A 19,853-nucleotide genomic window follows, 5' to 3' on the forward strand; every position below is an offset into this window, starting at 1 on the left:
AATCCTCCATCAATTCTCCAGACTAGACTTCTGTTATCTGTGGTATGAGCTTGGTTACCTCCAGGAATTTATTTCAAATTAATCCTTTCTTATTTTATATATATATGTATGTGTGTGGTGTGTATATATATATATATATATATGCACACACATACACAGATATCATTGCTAAACTGGAGGAGAAATTTCTTCTCTGGTACTACAGAACACAGGAAACAAATTAGATATGAGATTTTTTTTCTTCTCTGGTATTTGATAACATGGACAGGTAATAGTCACAGTTAACATTAACATAAAATTTTCACTGTCACTGGGGGCAATTTAGAGTGAAGCATTGTGTTGCTAAAGCATGAATTTGGAGAGTACTTTCATATGTTTTATGCTTGTAAGCAATATACAGAGAATTCAGTATATTGTGTGGATGTGTGTACATTTAAGCTGAAAGTCATTTTCTAGACTATTTTCCTTATTGTAGTACCAAAAATATGATGTGCTCATTAGATTTTATTAATTTTATAATACAATAGTTAATAGAAGCCATATTTCTCATTCAAACATTTTGTTAGCCTGACTTCAACATCTGCTTGCTATAAAACATTGCTTCATTCTGGGTCTGTAATCAAATTCAGAACAGTAAAAAACAGGCTGTCTTTGAAGAAAATTTTTTGCTGGAGCTTTCCTGGTTTTTTACAATATTCATTTTGGGAAAGAATGTGGAAAAAACATGGCTGGAAACCCAGATGCTACCCATTGTTACTTGAAGTTCAGCTCTTATAATTTTAAGTTGATTAGTGCCAGATTATTTTATACATGTATATGTGTACATATCTATCTACATCTCTATCTATGCCTTTTTTATGTGCTTTTATTTCTGGAATTATTCAGATTTTCAGAATACTTCAGTATCATACATACTTTGATAAATATTTGATCGTTTTTTGTGTTGCTGTAATCTGAAGTACTTTGAAATATTTTTTCATACTATTATTTATGCTAACAATTAGACAGTTAACAGTCTAATTGTTATGCTAACAATTAACAGACAGTTAACAATTAACAGACAGTTAACAATTAACAGTCTGTTATTGTTTTATGCATTTTTTTCTGTCAGAAATTGCTGTTCTGAGTGAACAGAAAATTTTCTCTCATCTCTTTTTGCAAGCTGTTTGACAGCTGTCAGACACAACATGAGAGAATATTGGATTGATGACACTTCTTGCTGTGTATTAAACTGTTAAGAGAAGTTTGTTTGGTGAAGTCTCAATGTGTATTTATTGCTTTGAAATTTTACTTAGATTAAAAGTTTAATTTACTTATTAAAATAATAATTTTTATTGCACAAATAAAATTGTTTTCTTAAAACTTTTTTTTATTTTAAAGGGAGAAATTGGGCAACCTGGATCTCCAGGCCTAGAAGGACATCGAGGAGAGCCTGTAAGTGATTAAATTGCTGACATATCCCTATGTACTGATTTGATAGTTTTGTTGGGTTTTGTCTTTTCTATTATATATTTTTTTTGTTAATAGCTATTATACTTCATGTTTAGTTTATGTTGATTTGAATTGGTTGATATGTCTATTTTTTCAAAAATACTTGTTTATTTTTTGCTGTTCATCTTTAAATCTGATTTAATTAAAAGCAATGAAGAAGCCCTTGAAGTCAGAGACGCCTAAAAAGAAAAGATTCTTCACCATATTGCTGTTGTATATACTAAGATATATATATATATTTTTATATATATATATATATATATATAGATAGATAGATAGATAGATAGATAGATAGATAGATAGATAGATAGATAGATAGATAGATGTGGTATAAAGTTGTCTCATTATTAAATTCTGTCCTGTTGATGTTGTGTTATAGTTAGATATTAATAATTATCTACTTGAGGAAAGACTCTGGGTTTGACTCTCATTTCTCATTTCTAGAAGATAACATGGTTTATCTTCCTTCAAATACTTGTTAATCACATTTGTAAAATCTGTTCTTTCACTATGTACCACTGCCTTTCCTTTACCCAGTTTTAGTGGCCTTTTACTTCCTTGCATCTTCTTAAGCCTAACCACATTGTCTACATCTCTGTGCTTCTTGCTTCACTGGGGACTGTGCTGCTTTATTTTTGCTTTGCTTCTTTCCAAAGACATTGTTCCTCTGCTGGTATTTGGGCAGCTCATTTTCTCTCCCCTTAATATCTGATAGCGAGGCTTTGTCCTTCCTTGTTTCCTCCTTGTCCTCCTTTGTTCCTCCTTGTTTCCTTCCAGGCTGGCAGACTGCTTGAAGCAGATGAGCCAAGATAGCAGCCTTGACTGCTGAGAGACAGCCAGCTGTCATCAAACCATCAGCAATTCTTCTGCAGGCCAAGAGCAGTAAACAGAGCTCAGTTGGTGGAGCACTGCCCTACAGATGAATTCCTTCTGAATTACATTTAGAATTGTAAGATGAAGAGATACATCTTTATGCAGTCAGAAATTTCGTGGTACTGAATGTAATGGGAGGTAGTCTGAGTTACTGGATCTGAAATGTGATAGAAAGTTTTGGTAATGAGGAGTTGGAAATGACACTTCTAGCTGAAAAATTCTGAAAGTTTTTCATTGAAATTTTTTATATATTCACCAAAACCTTCTAAAACATTTTGAGTAGACTGCAAAACACTGAGAAATCATGCCCAAGAGACTTTCTTCCCACTTGTCTGGCTTAAGTGAAAAACACACATAATTCCTCCCCTGGTTTTATTTTATCCTCTTTTTCTGCCCCAAATAACTATGAGGTGCTTTAACATTTTACAGTCTGTGGTGTCTCCATATGTAAGAAAGACTGAATGTTAATTAAATATCATAAACTACAAATGAAGGGATTTCGGTTTATTGTAATTTAGTACACCTTAACGAATGTGTTGAGATAAAAGTGAGTTCTATTATTGTCCCTTGCCTTGGTTTGTCTTTTTCATTTTTACAAAAGAAATGTTAGTTGGTCATTGTGATTTTTAAAAAAATTAATCCAAGAAATGGAAGGGAAAGCATATTTCTGACCTAGAGAAAACTAAATAATCAATACTTTAAGAGCTGTCTTTCTAGTGTGATGGCATTTTTTAAGTATGAACTCTATCTACTGCTGAAATGTATTTTGGTTTAAAGTTAACATAAATGATATATATAATATAACATTCACAATATAACATTTTAAACAGTAATGTAAAGCCATCACTAAAGTCCCAGAATTTTGCTTTGAAGGGAAATGAAGTGGTAGATTTAAGACATTAAAAGTACTTAGAAGTCTTTTTAAATCACTGCAAAATAGAGGCAGACTTCCAAAATATAAACAACGACAACAAAAATTTAAACAATCCTAATAGAGCAAGCTAAATTGCATTTTTTCCTTCATTTATAATTAGTGGAGATTCTGAAGAGTTTTAAGGCTACATGCTGACCATGAGATTGCCTCAAGGTCACCATTAGGGAATGTAAGACACTGAGTCATCCCTGCCCATCTGCCTCTATTGCTGAGGTAGCACCATCCTGCATGACCAACACAGCACTTGCATCTATTTAGAGCCTGAAGGGGGAGCAAAAAGCAGCGTTTCTGCAGTTCATTGCAGAAATGTTGAGGTGAAAATGTGTGTTTGGGTTGTGGAAAATGAAAGCTATCTTCAGCTCTGATGTATGGGCTCCTCTATTCAAGTAGAGGGTAATTGGCTTTCACCTGTTGGAAAGTGAGCTTGATTTTGGGCACTGTGAGTGATGTCTTGTGCAACTTACTTGTTGTGTTGTTTCTGTTGTTCCCCCAATGTGTATTTGAAATACAATGTGTAAGTGTCTCTCCTTGGCTCCCCTTCTGTGGAATTCTGTGTAAACTACTGTGGTGAGCCACCCTTATAATTAGGGCACTGGTGTGGAAGAGAGGGATTGAACTGTGCTGTGCCATCCCTGGCACAGCCAAATAGGCTGCCTAAGCACAAGACAAGCCTTGGATGATACAGTTGAAGCTGGATGTCTTTAAATCATTAACTAGCCGTATGCAGCTGTGGCCCTGGGACAGTTGTCAGATTGTGTGGATACCCCACCCACACAAACAGACATGCAGACAGTCTTTATTTCTTTCATTCAGCCACATTAGTGTTAGACATGGCTTAATTTGTTAAGTTGATGATTTAAAAAATAGACATCTTATGATCACTCTTCCTTTAGCAAATAAAAATAACATGGTTTTGAAATGGTATGTGTTGAGGCATCTAAGGAGCGACTGTCTAGAATGGAGAGCACAGGTGAACTGAACTCCCATTGCCTCCAGCCATTGAGATGTGTGGTCATTTTTTGGACAGAATACTTCCTGGTATATTATTACTCTTATTAATCCCCAAAGTTACAATCAGAAAAAGTAGGTTGTAAAGATAAAAAAATAATTTCAAGAGATATGCTTGATTTCCCTCAGTAATACTTTTTGGAACTTCAGTTAACCGGACTATCCCAGTTCTACCCACTCTGTAGAATTACATAGGACAATATGGACAGAATAATTTAGGATTTGGTAAAGGTAGTAATCAAGCTTATTTTCCTGTTGACAAAACCAGGCTATGCAGTCACTTAAGTAGTTCAATGGCTAGTCATCTATCTTACTGATGACAGACTGTTTTGATAAATACATTGTTTTTAGGGACCAAATGTCTATAGAATAAATCAAGATTTATTTGAGCTTAATTTCAGCCTGTCCTTTTTAACATAGGTAGGGTTTTTCAGAATTGGGTTTCAGTGTAAGCTCCTTGTGTTTGCAATTATGCAGATGGGAACCCTGAAGTGAGTGCTTGTGGGTAAAGCTGGCAGGACATTTATAGCACTCTTCTAGGCCTAGCATATGCTCTCCTGCCACAAGTAATATGTCTGAGCATTTGCAACTGCTCATGTTTACTCTCCAGAACTCATATTTTTCAGAAATACATCTGCAAACACTTAAAAGGGTAGAGTTTTGTCTCAATATTTAGGTCACCGTAAGACCTCAGATGTGGCCTCATTTGTGCCAGCGATAGCAGCACAGCATGACTTTCAGCTTCTGACCTGACTCCCACTGTTATACCTATTCTCCTGGTTTCTCTATTCATCTTTCATAATTGCATCAGGAATGCCAGATCAATGCATTCTCTGGAAAAAAAAGTGTGTTTTATGTAGGCAATGGTAGCAGAATTCTTTTTGAAACATATTCAAGATACACTACAAGGTACAACAGAAGTTGTATTGTCTTCATAATGTGGAAATCCTGAAAACAAACTGGTATAGCCACATATCCTGTATGTTTGGAAAACAAATATAAAGTTGATGTAATTCTATTGCATTTAATAGCTATGCTGAGATTAAAAGGGAAAAAGGAAAAAGGGAAAGAACAATCCTTACCTAGTAATGTAGTAGTATGCAGACAAAGTTTGGGGTTTTTTTTGTTAATACTGTTTTCCGCTCTGTGTCAAGTAATGTTTTTCTTGATGCTCCTCATGTTGATATTATGTTGATTTATACCAATTTTAGGTACTAAGATGCCATTTACTCAGCATTTGTATCTTGTATTTGCATTTACATACTGAGTTAGGAAGTACTTAGGATAAAAGCAGGCTTAAAACCTCTACTGTATATCTGCGCAGTAGGCCTTGTGAAAAAATTCCTTTCTGGAAGTGTCACTTTATTTTTTATCCACCTAGTTTGATTATTGAATTTCTGCTTTTAATCTCTTCATAGGTTAAAGCATAAAGATCCTGTTGTATTTCCAGTGCTCAAAAGATCATGTTTTTTGTGAATTTATTACTTGTGGAAATATTCAATAGAACACTAAATACTCCTTCCGATCTTATATCACCTCGGATTAGGCCCTCCTATTATTAGGCCCTACAAAGAGCACACTCTTTGTAAATTCTCTATTAAGAAGAAATTATTTTCCATCAGTTTTTAAGAGAAAAGTGATCAGGATACTCAACAAAGTGGTTGGTGTGAGTCTATCAAATTTTTTCATTTCTGATCTGATATTCATGCTTTTCTACTAGTCTGAGTGATGGCCTCCTTTTCAAAGGTGACTGCATTACAGTCATAAGGGATGTAAAGATTAGCATTTTCTCTGCAAATTTTGTGGGTCTCAAAAGAACACCTATTTCTTTTTGAAAATTCTGACTTTCATCTGTAAATAAAAAAAATAATTTGTTATTTGGGTGGGATGACTTTTTTTATTCATAAACAGCTGAAGGTGATTATTTTTGTAGGCATGTGCCAATTATTTCTTTACAAGTAGGTTTAGTTGAATGCTTTTTGGTATTGTTTCTTTATTGCTTCTTCTAATGTCTAAATTGTAGAGGTAGACAGGGCATAGTCTTGCTGATGACTTTCTGAGTTCTTGAGCTACATAACAGATGTTGTTAGTTTTGTTCTCACTTGAGAAAGGGAGAGATGACAGCTGTGACTGCACAATACTTCCAGCAATCATTTGTTAATTACATAGTGCTGTAAGTCCAAACACATTTTTTTAGACTGAATGCAGGTTTTTCTGTCAAATATAACTTCTAAGTGGCTGTATGTATTTTGAGCAGACCTAATTTCCAACCTAGCTTATCTGCATTCTGACTGACAAGTTATTTTAACTAAATTAATTCCGTACAATAATTACAGAAGAGTTAATTGCTGTTAAGAAGATAAATATGAGAATAGTGCTGTAATAAAACAGGTAATTAAAAGATTTCTAGACCTTCAGGCAGGCTAATCTGAGTTATTGTATTATTCCCAGTTGACAAAGATGATAGAAGACATGACAGCATAGGTGCTGATCCAAAGTGTGTTAAATCACTGGAAAGATTCCCATTGAATTCAGCGTGGACTGGGGCCACAATAAATGCTGTAATAAACTTGGACCCACTCACCTATTGCAGCTTGGAAAATAAAGCCTGCTTTTCTAAGTTGTAAAGCTAACAGTTCTCTCCCAACTAACTGCCTGTTCATCATGATTTCTAATTTTTAAATTTATTTCCTCACACAGTGCAATTACATTAATACATTAATTTGCTATAATTATAATATCTTTTTTCTCTTTTTTCTCCTTTTTTTTTATCTACAGAGAGCTGGGAAAGTATTTTTTGTTATATTTTGTTCATTTAATGCCATTTTAAATTTGATAATTTGGGAAAATCATGTAGAGAAGAGATGGCATCCCTGCTAACATCTAAGACTGTTTTATAAATGCAATGTTAACAAAGGGGAATTCTTAGAAGTTGTAAGGAAATATAAAAGGAATAGTTGTAAACCCATTGTGGATGTGAATGGCATATGCTATAAGTAGTAGTAAGTGGTACTCAGAGTTCTCTGTTTTCTGCTTGTATGCTATAGTCCTTTTTATGGCTACCCTGGCACTTTTTTTACTAATTCATATGCAGCTTTGCTAAAGAGTGCAGTAATTGACTTCTAAGCACAAAATTAGTGGTAGTGATTATTTATTTTTATTCCATGAGTGATTCTAATGAGCTGGACCTGTTTATACACAAAACCACAGGCTCTTCTGAAGAGTCCGATTTCTTTTATGCATTGAAATAATTTGGGGTGTTTTTGGAAATTTTCACATAGAGACTTTAAGCTCAATATTATTCATCTTGGTTATCTGTACTAGAAAGTGAGCTTTAATTGCCAGATGAAGTGCTTTGGCATAAGCTTATTCTGTCTAGAGTAAGACACATATTGTTCCACCTGTGTTTTTTCCCCCTGAGGGAATGATGATATGTATCTTGAGCCTTTAGCTGTCATGTTTGCAGCTTGGCTTAGAGGGAATTTTGGGATCTGGTTTGAAACTAAGAGTGAATCAGTTTGGTGGTATGGATATATTCATTACATATCCAATATACTCTCTCATGGTAATATTTCCAAAAATATTAATAAATGTTTGCCTGCTTAAATTTAGGATGTGCATTTAGGAAATTGCAGAGACTGTGATATGCATGTGCTTACAAAGATCACTACCTTTTCTCTCCATACCAGAACCTAAATATTCTTGGTATTAATATTGCAGCGGGTTTTTCTATAGAAATTGGTTTTTTGGCATTTTAACATTATAGATATGCAATATGACAATGTGTTTTAAGTGGGAAAACATCAGTTAATTACAACAGATTATCATTTAAAAACATTTCTGATGAATTGTTTTTGTTACTTTGAGCAAATAATGTACTGATACATTTCAAATATATTCCTTAACATACTATTTCTTGGACTGAGAAAAAGACATTCTAAAAAGTCACTGGACTTGATCAAATGTAGATTTTTGAAAAGTTGCATGGACAAATCCACACAACTGTAAATTGATCCTGTGTTCTTTATCAGAAATTTCTTTATTCTCAGGTATCAGTTAAAAGTGCAGTTGTTGATTTGGCTTAAATTAAAGAATTAAAGCAATATAGTGTGTGTGTGTGTCTGTGCGTGTCTGTGTGTGTCTGTGTGTGTACCTGTGACTGGTTATTTCAACCTGCTAAAAATAACTAGTAAAGATCTTGGAAGTTAAATAGTACAATGGAATAAAATAGGTATACCTGAAGTGCTCAACATTCACTTCCTTTGATGTGATATTTAAAGAAGGACTCATTTGCATACTTTTGGGTCCACCTGATGTCAGTAGTAATATTTAGAGCATTTCTGAATGCATGTGCTAATTTCATTTCAGCTGAGAAAGGCCTTTCTGAAGGAGGAAAGGCTTGGAGGGAATGTTTGGACTGGTATATGTTGTGTATTTGGCTGGCATCTGACCTGTTAGTGCCCACAAAGTTGATGTTTATACTTCCCATTGTTTCACATGTGCTGATTAATATTTAAAGAACATAATCTCCTTTTATTCTTGCCATGCAATTTTCTTCTTACCATTTTATGACTTAGATAAATATCTGCTGGAATTTCCAGTGGCTCTGAAGACCAAGCAGAAACTTCCCCCAGCTAATTGCTATATTTAGAAACCAAACGTAGAGAGTAGAGTGTAAATGAGGAAGACAGTTGGTTAGAATGTAGCAGACATAAATATTTATGATTTCATTTGCACATTGCTGTTCTTTTCTATGCTTCACAACATTATTATAGTAAGTTACTTAACCACAAATAGAAAGAGGTTTACCAAAAGGATGTTTGATTTTCCTTCCTCTGATCCAGCTTCAACAGAGTAGTAACAATGTAGCCAGTTTTCCAGCTAGTCATCCTTCTTCCAGATGGGAGAAACCAGAGAAAAAAATTGTACCTGAGTCCTCAGAAGGTCTGAGTTACAGCCTCCTTGAGAGCTGTGGTCAGGGTGGTGATTCAAAGCACTCTAGCTGTATCTAGCTCTAAGTGCTGTATCTGGCATCAAATCTACAGCCTGCATTCTGAGAATTACCCAGAATGGTTTCATTTCAACTCAAATAGTCAAGTACGAATCTATACTTAGTCTATTTCTTTGATATGATTTTTTTTCTAAAGTGAAACTGATATCTGCATTTAACTCATCATTAAATATGTGTCTCAAATAGAAGGGGTCATTTTTGGTTTGTCTTAGACAGTTTAGAAATTTGGATGAATTAAAGTTATTTTAATTGAATCCCTGCAGAAAATACACAAGAGAAAAACAAACAACTTGTAGCAGGGCTACTTTGTTACTTTTATGTTCAAGTGGCAGTTGGGCTGTCAAAGGAATTAGTTACTGTTGTGTTTCTTCTGTGTGACCTGCTTGATCATTAGCACTGCATTATTCCTGTCCACAAACAGCTTTAAATGGGGAATTGAGACGCTGCTACTCAAGTCTCAGACACTCAAGTAAATATAGTGCTAGAAAATCTGAGGAAATGTGGCCCAGTAAGTTTCATTTTTTTAATCCTTCCATACTAAAATTACTGCAAATTGAGGCTATGGAAAGTTTTGTCAGAATACAGTCTGGCTTCTGATCCATAAAAAAACAAAGCAAATCAAAACACCATGATCCATAAGAGTGAATTTAAATCCATATGTGAGATTTAACTAATATTTCTGCTAATATTATTAAACCATTTTAAAAAGCAACCTTTGCTTCTTATTGTGTAAATTAACTTTTGCTTTTGTAGTTAGTTTCAGTAATTAAATTTAGCCTTTATGATTGCTGAGTGGGTCAAGGTGTGATTTTCTTTCTTTGTGCTCTGGAAAGGTTTTGTCCCAGCCTTTGTTCCAATTTTTCTTTGCTATTTCTTAAACAGGTAACAGCTGCCAAAGAGACTTGGACTAAAGGAATTATCACAGAACTTTTTCTCTGGGAATGGATAGGAACATATAGAAAATTTCTTTTTTTCACCTGTTATTTGCTGCCAGATTGTCTCTGTCAGAGCTTTGGGGCTTTCTTAGCTAAAAATGCAGGCTGGTCCATCCTGCTTAATAGCCAACAGTGGACCAGTTCTGTAGGAATTTTACAATCCCTTTTGGAACACAGTTTTACTGTTTTCTTCTGCTGTGTTCTCTGATCAATTTCGCAGAATCCGCCATATTAAAAAAAAAAAAAAAAAGAAAAACAAAGCATGATTTATTGGTAAACTTACTCCCTGCTAATTTAACTGAGTGGTTCCTTTCTATGGGAAAGAGATGTGGCTGAAAACTCTATCCATCTGCATCAGTGTGACCTGTGAGGACAGAACCCTTGGGTTATGTGGTGGGTGTAAGGAGCAGAGCAGCAGTCAGTGCCCTTTGGGGGGCTTTGCTGGCCTCAGCCTGCCTTGTCTTACTGTGTGTAAGGTGCTCAAGCACTGTGACCCTCAGAAGTTTTTCCCTGTAATTTAAGTGGTGGATAAATTTTAAAGCATTTTGAAGGCTTGTAACTGTTTGAGTATCAGTGTGTTCAAGTGTCAGACATGGGCCAGTTTGTCAGCCTTTAGAAGTTTGTAGGTTTTCTGACAGATTGAGTGTTGGTTATCCCAATCTCTAAGGCTGGTGCAAGCATGATAGGCAGAGGGAGGGCATCATGGTGTCACCTGCAGAGCTGGGAGTTCAATTTTGTCTGCCCACCTTTGGATCCGTGAAGATTTGGCAAGTCTGATGCTCGTACTCTTTTGAGAGTTCTTTACAAGAAACAAGAGTGACACCAGTTTCAGCCTGTGACAAGATATACATAGTTTTCATTTTCTATCAGGATTTCCAGCTTTTAAATTGTAGTTTTCCAAGGTCCGTGGTGTTGGCAGTGCAATAAGGGTCACTCTGTTCCACATTTAACATGTGTGTTTTATTGCTAATAACTGATTTGCCAAAAAAGTGTTTGAAAACTGTGGTCTTATAACTGCAGTGATCTTGGTAATGCTTTTTCCTTTCCTGAACTTAATTTAAAGCTGCTGTGCTGGTCCGGTGGATAGTCATTATGTCTGTGGGAATGCTTCTTTTTATGTAGCCCTTTTTTTTTTCTTTCATCTTACTCAGTAGTAGCAGATTCTGCTTCATTGAATTTCTTTTCCAGTTTTATATATTATCTAAATTTGGTTTGTATCTTTCATTCTATTAGGATTATCAAGGATTTGCTATAATCCTTTAAAAAGTGTTTGATTGTTGTACTTTCATTCAAATTATGGGTTGACTTGTACTTTTTTGCAAGTCTCCAGTAAATCTCTCATGTATCATCAAGTAGGCTTTTTCAAATAGGGATCAATAATACATAAAGACTTGAGTTTTCCAGGTGTTTAAAGGGATCATGGGAACATGTGGATAGATAGATATCTTTTGTGTTTCTTGTTCTATTGCTGTAGTTTATGTAAGACCCTTTAGGGTCATCTCAGCATTGCAGATTTTTCAGAGTGGAAGGAACCATTTGATTGAAACATAAATCAGAGAACTCATATATGCTAGAAAAACCATATTTTTATCAAGAGGAAATAAAATAATAAAGACAAGTATACTAAAGTTCTCTACATCTACCTGGGGAATTGACTGCAAAGCAGTTTGCTCATAACAAAATAGCATTTGGAAATACTCTATAGTTTCACATCTTCCAGAGAAGAGATAAAATTTTATGATTATGGATATGTTACCTGTAGCCTAGAACTTTCTACTTTCCATAACAGGGTATCCTGTCCTACCAGGCATTAAAAAAATGGGGAATACTAAAGACATTAACAGAAAATAAAGAATAAAAATGACCTAATATGTACTCATTTTAAGACTAAAATAGGTTTTGTTTTGTTCTTAAAAAAGGTCTTCTGTGTGGTTTTTTCTGCTGCTTGCAAGCATAAAATTAACCATGAGGGAGGTGCAAATAATCCTGGTACTAGCTGCAAAAAGCAGTAAATATTTTGAGAAACGCAGCTTGTGTCTTAAGTAAAAATGCTTACATCTAGTTAAACTGTATATGAGGCCCCAGGCAATTTCCTTAAAGGATTTTTTTGTGGGGCTGCATGGAAGAAAGTCCATCTGTTTAATATAATCCAAAACAAAAATAGACACCTCATGATTAATGAAAACTACAGGAAAATTTTTCCAGGGATTGTGAAAACATTTTCCTCTTATAGTTCAGTTCTTAGAGTTCCATTCTATTACAGTTAAATCCATTCTATCTGCCAGATATTATCAAAGAATGGAAGATTTATTTAAATTGTTGAAACTGAAATAAACCAGAATATTTATACAGAATTTTATAACTGTCAAAATTGAGGTTCATCATCACAACGGGAACAAGTTAATGCTTTTGGGTGTTCTGAAGTCCCAGCTGTGCAGGCTGCAGCTGAGGAAGCATCCAGGGATTTGGTTGCATACTGAGATGTGCTTCATTTGGCAATGTGATACTGAGACAGAAGCAGATATCAAGGGGTGTGGGATTTGGCTGCCTGGGCATGGCCACCAGGAGCCATTGGAGTTGTATGAGGACAGCTGCAGCATCTGGCAGGCACAACACAGTTTTTAGAGCAGAGTGAGATCTTTTTCAAAGGGCAGATCTGCTGTCCCACAGCACCATCAGTGACACTAGAGATTATTTCAATTATCTACATGGCATTCAGATGTCACTTTAGGTCTTGAGGTTACCCTGCAAAGCCTCCCCAGGCCTAACCAAGCCTTAGAAAGCTGACGGGCTTCTAGGTACACATAGTTGAGACAAGATAGAAGATAAATGATTAAACAAGCAACAGAGGCTCAATAAAGAATGACAGCAGTCCTTACCTAGTCTCCAAAAATCTTAGGTAGTTGCCAGACAGGTACACAATGACATTAGTTTTTAGGCACAAACTCAGCTGTGTGTGATAAAACTGCAGTTGAGAATTTTTAGAATTAACATGACTTTAAACCAAAGAATTAGATTTTCTAGACTCTCTTGCTGGCTTTACATTTCATGTGATTATAGCACTTGCTGACAAAGGCTAAAATAATGAATAATATTACAGGCTTTCATGGGGTAAGGGAAGACTTCCCTTTTAAGGGAAAATTTCAAATAAAGGAGGAAGGCACTGGAATGAGTGAAGGTAATTGATGAAGTCAGATTGATGATGCTGAAAGAACTGAGGCAGTACTTGTGATTAACTTGATTTTTAAATATGAAGAAATACTGAATAAACCTTTCATGAAGTTTGATGTAAAAGAAAAAGGGGAACAAATTACCAATTCAAATTACAAAAATTCCCCAACTCACACAAGGTTAGAAATCAGTAAAGCACAGTAGATGGTTTGATTTTCAGATATTCTGGCTAGAAATGTAACGCTACTTTCTATTGCTATTATATCTGCGCATGTGATATATACAAACCATTTAACATGCATTTCCTGGAAAGGCAAGGAAAAAGAAACTTTAGATTTACAACTCCTTTTCATATTTTATATAAACAAAATGTGCTCAATAGCTTTGCAAAGGACATCCCCAAAGGCAAGTTTTCTTTTTTTTCCTATAGGCCAATGAATCATGAACTATTCCACAGCATTGATTCTATTACTCCCAGTGGGTGGCAGTTTTCCCATTTTGTAACAGTTCCAAACATTGTTTTTCCCTTAGTGGCAGAAAAAATCCATGGTGAATGTGTTTCATATTAAGTTTTGATTAAACACAGGCATTTGTGATAATTTTAGTTGCAATATACTCTTCAAAAAAATTAAATTTTTGTCTTACAAATGGAGTAAAACTAACTGCTTTGCCTCCTCATATTTTAAAGTTAGAATGCATTTTTTTGATAATTATAGTAAAGTTTCTTTGCCAGCTTAGTTATGTCATCTTACTAAATATAACTTCCTATTCAAAATGTCTATGGAACAAAACAAAACAAAACAAAACAAAAAAAAAACCAAAAAAAAACCCCAAAAACAACAACAACAAAAAAAAAGATGCTCAAATTCTAAGGATTTGTATTGTGAATGAAATCTCTGTTTGGGAACAAGACACATTTCCAAAGCTTGATTTAGCTTTTGACTTACAAGTTAGGTAAGAAACTCTTGATATCTAAACTACCTTTTAACCTTGTCTTCTGAGAAAGTGTAAATAATTCTAATTGGCATAACCAGAGGTTATCCATGTTAATGGAAGTAATAGATTGGGACAGATAATGACAAAACAATCAATTTTAATTTTTTAGTTATTCTGGAGCTGATTCTACAGAAATTTGTCCTTGTAATTACTTAACCATAGAAGCTACACAGAAAAATAACTCGTGAGAAATACTCATTCTTTATGACCAAATTAGCCACTTCATTCTCCTTTTGTGCCAGTCTACGTGTGGAGAGTAAATTAAAATCTTCACTTAATGCCCTCTGGAATTCCCTCACATCGGCATAAGTGATATATATTCATGCTTAGCTGAATGAACCGTAAGAGAATTTTAAGGGTTTAGAACCAGCTCTCACTGACATAAGGGTCTAATTTCCACACACCTCAGTAGTGCAGAATCAGTTAGAAAGGGAAAAAAAAAGGGGGAAAGGAAAGGAAATATGACTTAGTTTTACAGTTATTGTTCTTGTGGTTTCATCTTTCTTTGTCACCGATATAAAATTAATGTTGTGTACCAGCAATTTATTTTGACCAAGAAAGATCAACACAGCTCAGCAGGACATTGTGTTTCTTCTGGGCATGCCCATATCATGGTAAATCATTTGTTGTGTTGGATAGGTGTGTGGAACTGTCTTCTCTGAGCCCTCCAAATTCCATAGAAATGTAACTGGAAGTCTCTAGTACATTCAGGACAAGAAGATTGCTGCCTAGTGGGATGTTTTTCAGCATATAATAAATTCTGGTTTATATTACAGGTAGAGACACTCATAATTTGGATTTATATTTTACAGCTACAGAAAAAAACCCTACATTATTAAATATTGTAATTATATTAAATAATTATATTGAGAACTCACTGATGGGTCTGGAAATTCCTAAATGTGGTGACAAACATGCCCTATTTCCCATCTCTTTATTTGTCCAAAAGATCTAAGAAGGTTTACTTAAAAGCTAAGAAGAGTTATATAACGTAATGTGAGTGGAGGTCTCAGTATGATGCATTATTTTCGAGTTATTTTTATTGCATTATTTGATCTTTTCCTTTAATGATAGGTACATTGGATTTTTGATGGTCTGTAAAATGCTCAGGATGTAATTGTTAACTCATATGCCATTGGCCAATGAACTGTTTCTACTTTGAGGGTCATTATTTATTAGAAGTGGGTGTAAACTGGAAAACAATGGGACTATCTTTTGCACAGATGCAATTCATATGGAAACTATTAGGTTATGGCTGTTACATTCATGTTATGTTTTCCCATAGAATACATTTGTTTCAGTGGTGTCTAGAACAGTTGTCTTGTCTTCCCTGCACCATGTTATTTTCAGTATTAGATTAAAATGTAAAGTCTGTAAGCCAAATTCTTGCTGCAGATTAGTTATGGTACAAGTACAAACATTGTCTGTCCAAAAAATTTGAATAGTTTTTACTTGAGAGAGAAAATAGACTAACTGAATGTAGACTTCTACATTAAGCATATACAGAGGTCTGTTTTAACCTGAATCATGTTCGATTAAATGATCACTGTTGGAAAAATGTGAGATATACTGTAGAGCTGAATGAGCAATGATGCTGAGGAAATGGCAGAGATTTTCAAGTATTTATGAAGGTGGAAGCTAGTATACATCAAGTAAAACTGTATCTGTCTCTTTAAAGTCACTGTATTTTAGATAATATGATCTGTCACGTTGATGGTCCCATTGACCAGGGCTTTTGCTTTAACTTATGAGGGAAAGCTGATGGATAATGTAAAGTGGTTCCTTTCCATGTGTCAGTCAGGGTTTTGGGGCAAGCAAGAGCATATGAGCCTGCTGAGCAGTAGACAGGGACTACTGCAAAAGCAGTGGGGAACAATTCAACATTAGTGTTTCACTGTATCTAGAGTAGTCTGAATGTTTCCAGCTGAAGCTCTTTCTCCTATATGTTTTTGGTGCTTTGAGGGATTTTGGTATTCTTGAGGCTTTTTTGTTGTTGGCTTTTTTTGTATTTTGGTTGTTGTTTGTTTTATGTTCTGTTCTGTTCTGTTTTGTTTTGTTTGTCCCTGCCCATATTTTGAACCCAAATCTTTTAGGCAAATGCCAAAAAATTTCTGGTGAAATTATTCCATATATTTAAAAGGTTTTCTTTTTCCTTCTCAGGGAATTCCCGGGATTCCTGGAAATCAAGGAGCAAAAGGACAAAAGGTACTATTATCTGTTCAAAACACAGTTAAAACCTATACTATATATACACATTCCAAACTAAGGGTTCAGGCTTAGAGAAGAGTTTTCATGGTGGGGATTTATTACATCAAATCATGCTGCAAAAGACTGGAGACAATTCATGGCGTGGTTAAAAATTTCTTACTAGGTTTTACTTTACTTCAGAAAGAATGAATAGTTTAAAAGGAACCATGCTAATTTCCTAATACATTTAGAAACAATCTTAACTATTTAAATCTGCATAGTTAAAGAATATATTAAAAAATGTTAAGTATACATACATAAGTCATAGAATTTTTCTCTTTATGTAAAAAATACAGGGTGAAATTGGACTGCCAGGTCAACCAGGAGCAAAGGGGTCACCAGGAGATACTGTAAGTTTCAAAATTGTTTTGTTATGAACAAATAATTGTGGTGTTGCCATTCTGTGCTTGTCATAAACAAGCATGCAATGGCAAATACAGGAGCAAACTAGCATTTGCAGGTTGGAAAGACAAGGCTATGGTAAATGTAAGTTTTTAGCTCAATGACATATTTGCAACATGGAAATTATTTCTTTGTTATCCTTGCTGTTACTTTAAGCTTCTTAATATTTTGACAAGAGGTAAGTTTATGTTTTTATAGGTTCTTGGATTCTGATAGTTGTTAAGAGACTGCATTTTTCAGTTTAATAACTTGTCTGTCTCACAATTGATCTCTCCTGTCATTTTCTGAGGTCTTTCCCTACGAAAATCTTCATCAGTGAACTTCTCCTTGACATACAGTAGTCAGGCTGGATTTCATCTATTTTTATAGACAAAGGGGGTTCTGATGTCCCTTTGTAGTGTTAAAAGTACAAGTAGTATGTATTTATATCTTCAAGGACAAATACAGAATACTCAATGGTTCTCTAAAGGGGCTTTGATATTAATTTCTCAATCATCAGTACTATCACACTGTTAAGACCATCCTAGTAGCCACCTTTCCTTGCATGACAGGAATAATCTCTCCAGGGACCATTCTTTCCCACTTTCAGTGACTGCAGGGGTGTTATGGTGGCTTGTGCCTCACTTGGTTGGATAAGAGGGACCTTGAAGGAAGAGGATGCCAAGGACCTCAATGTGGACCTTTTAATCCTCATCTTTCTTGATGAATCTCTTTAACATCCTAGCTAAGGTTACCATCTTCTAGAGTGTGTAAGGTCAGACCTGGAACCAAAATTACTTGGGCTTACATCCCACTGCAGTATTCCTTGATCTGAAGAGAATCCTTGTTTGGATGGAGTTTAGCAACACATATGTTTGACCACCTGTCCTGTGTAATTACATGTCACTGCATGCCAAATCAGCCATCTGAGTATGAAAGTAGCTACTAACCTAAGCATCATTTATATACTGGTGTGCTGGAGTGTTCCTCATGGTATGGCTTCTCTTCTCTTCTCTTCTCTTCTCTTCTCTTCTCTTCTCTTCTCTTCTCTTCTCTTCTCTTCTCTTCTCTTCTCGTCTCTTCTCTTCTCTCTTCTCGATGTCTACTTCCTCTTCTCTTCTCTTCTCTTCTCTTCTCTTCTCTTCTCTTCTCTTCTCTTCTCTTCTCTTCTCTTCTCTTCTCTTCTCTTCGATATAGTTTTAGTTGGAGACAGAAATTGTAATTAGTTTGGAATTTTAAAAATTCTGGGCTACTTTGTCATCCAGTACATTTTGAATTTCTTACACAGTATAGTTACCCCATATCCAAACAGCATCTCCTCCTTTCCTAATTACCACAGGCACAATCACTACATCACAGCTGTCAGAGTAGAGAGTACACTAGTTAATTTTGTTTTCATGAACTTTGAGGACTTTTCCAGCTACCTCCTAAAGATCTCTGGAAAAAATAAATCTCCTTGACAATCAGTTATTGCAGTTGTCCAGAACAAATTTGGATGAAACACTGCCTGAACTCTAAGTTTAAATGTCCCTACTCTTAGTTAATACATAAACATTTGTTCTCTCACCTATGCCTCCTAACTATTTTTATTGCCTGTTACTGGAATTTATTTCTCCATTTCTTTCTGAGCAAATTGGAGCAAAATGCTAGAGGGAAGGCTATATCATCAACTCCAATAAAGCCTTGTGGGATTCCAAAGTGCTCATATTTATTTAACTCACCTACCATATTTTCTTCAAATTTTATTTAGATAAATAACATCTGGTTCATGATAAACTTGAAAATAATTTATTTCTCTTTTCTGTCAATTCATTTAATGTATTTTTTTTTGTCACCTGATAAATTAAGTAGGAGAGTGATGCATGGAATATGTGAATATATTATATGGCGTTAGGGAATTTAAACCAGAAGAGATAGTGGGATTTTCCTTGTATTAGTCACACTGAATATGTTTGTTCCAGAAAACACAGATGGAAAGCTTGTGGATGGTCTATTAATAGCTTGGGAAAGTTCTTCAGTAAGAAGCTCTTCTTCAGTAATCACTATCCCTATTCCATTGCCAACACCAGCAATTTATTAATTTACCTGACATATAATTTCAGCTCTGCAAAATAGGATAATAATGCTATATTTTATGTCCTTGTTCTACACATTTGTTCAGGACATTCTCTTCTAATTTTTTATAGTTTTTAGATTCTGTTCACAAGCTTTTCCTATATTGCATCTGAAAATTTCCTTCTTGCAGTGTTCTGATTTCATTTAGTAGTTTCCATGTAATTTTTTAAACAAAACAAGTCAGATATGGCCTAGTAATGAAAGTGTAAGAAAGGAAACCAGAAAAAATGGACTTTATTTCTCCTTTTCCTGCAGATGTATTCTTGACCTTTAATTATACTAAATGTATTTTCTCATTTGCCTTCTCTGTTGTGTGTTTGCAGGTCAATGTGGATACATAGCTGAGTTAACTTTAAAAAAAAAAAAAAAGCTATTCTGTACCTATAGTATTTCTGCTTTATATAAAATGGTTGAAGGACATTTTTGGTGAGCATATGCCACTTCTGTAACCCAAATACTGATGTGGATTTCATTAGAAATTATCTAATGTGGTGGTAGAGTGTCTATGGCCTAAAGAATAAGTTGCTATATTTATTGATGGAAAGTTTTGGTGACCAGTATTTTCTAATCATAAAGCAGGCAAGAAACATTAATTAATCTGTGGTTAATTTGTATTAATCTTTGGTTATATCCTTTAAGTTTTAGTTTAGTTTTAAACAAATAAAGTTTTTTTTGTTTTTTTTTTTTGCAA

The 19,853-nt window shown here is 34.8% G+C and overlaps 1 protein-coding gene across 2 annotated transcripts in view; it reads left to right on the forward strand.

The window, feature by feature from the left end:
• Positions 1-19,853, forward strand: part of COL21A1 (collagen type XXI alpha 1 chain) — an 89,166-nt gene that overhangs the window by 53,203 nt on the left and 16,110 nt on the right. For both annotated transcript variants that reach the window (XM_030236346.2, XM_050972497.1), the window contains 3 exons: positions 1,381-1,434; positions 16,580-16,624; positions 16,963-17,016. In XM_030236346.2, the coding sequence (XP_030092206.2) occupies positions 1,381-1,434; positions 16,580-16,624; positions 16,963-17,016 (153 nt within the window). The remainder of the gene's footprint in view (positions 1-1,380; positions 1,435-16,579; positions 16,625-16,962; positions 17,017-19,853) is intronic.

This window comes from Serinus canaria, chromosome 3 (assembly GCF_022539315.1).
Source record: "Serinus canaria isolate serCan28SL12 chromosome 3, serCan2020, whole genome shotgun sequence".
NCBI classification, from domain to species: Eukaryota; Metazoa; Chordata; class Aves; order Passeriformes; family Fringillidae; genus Serinus; species Serinus canaria.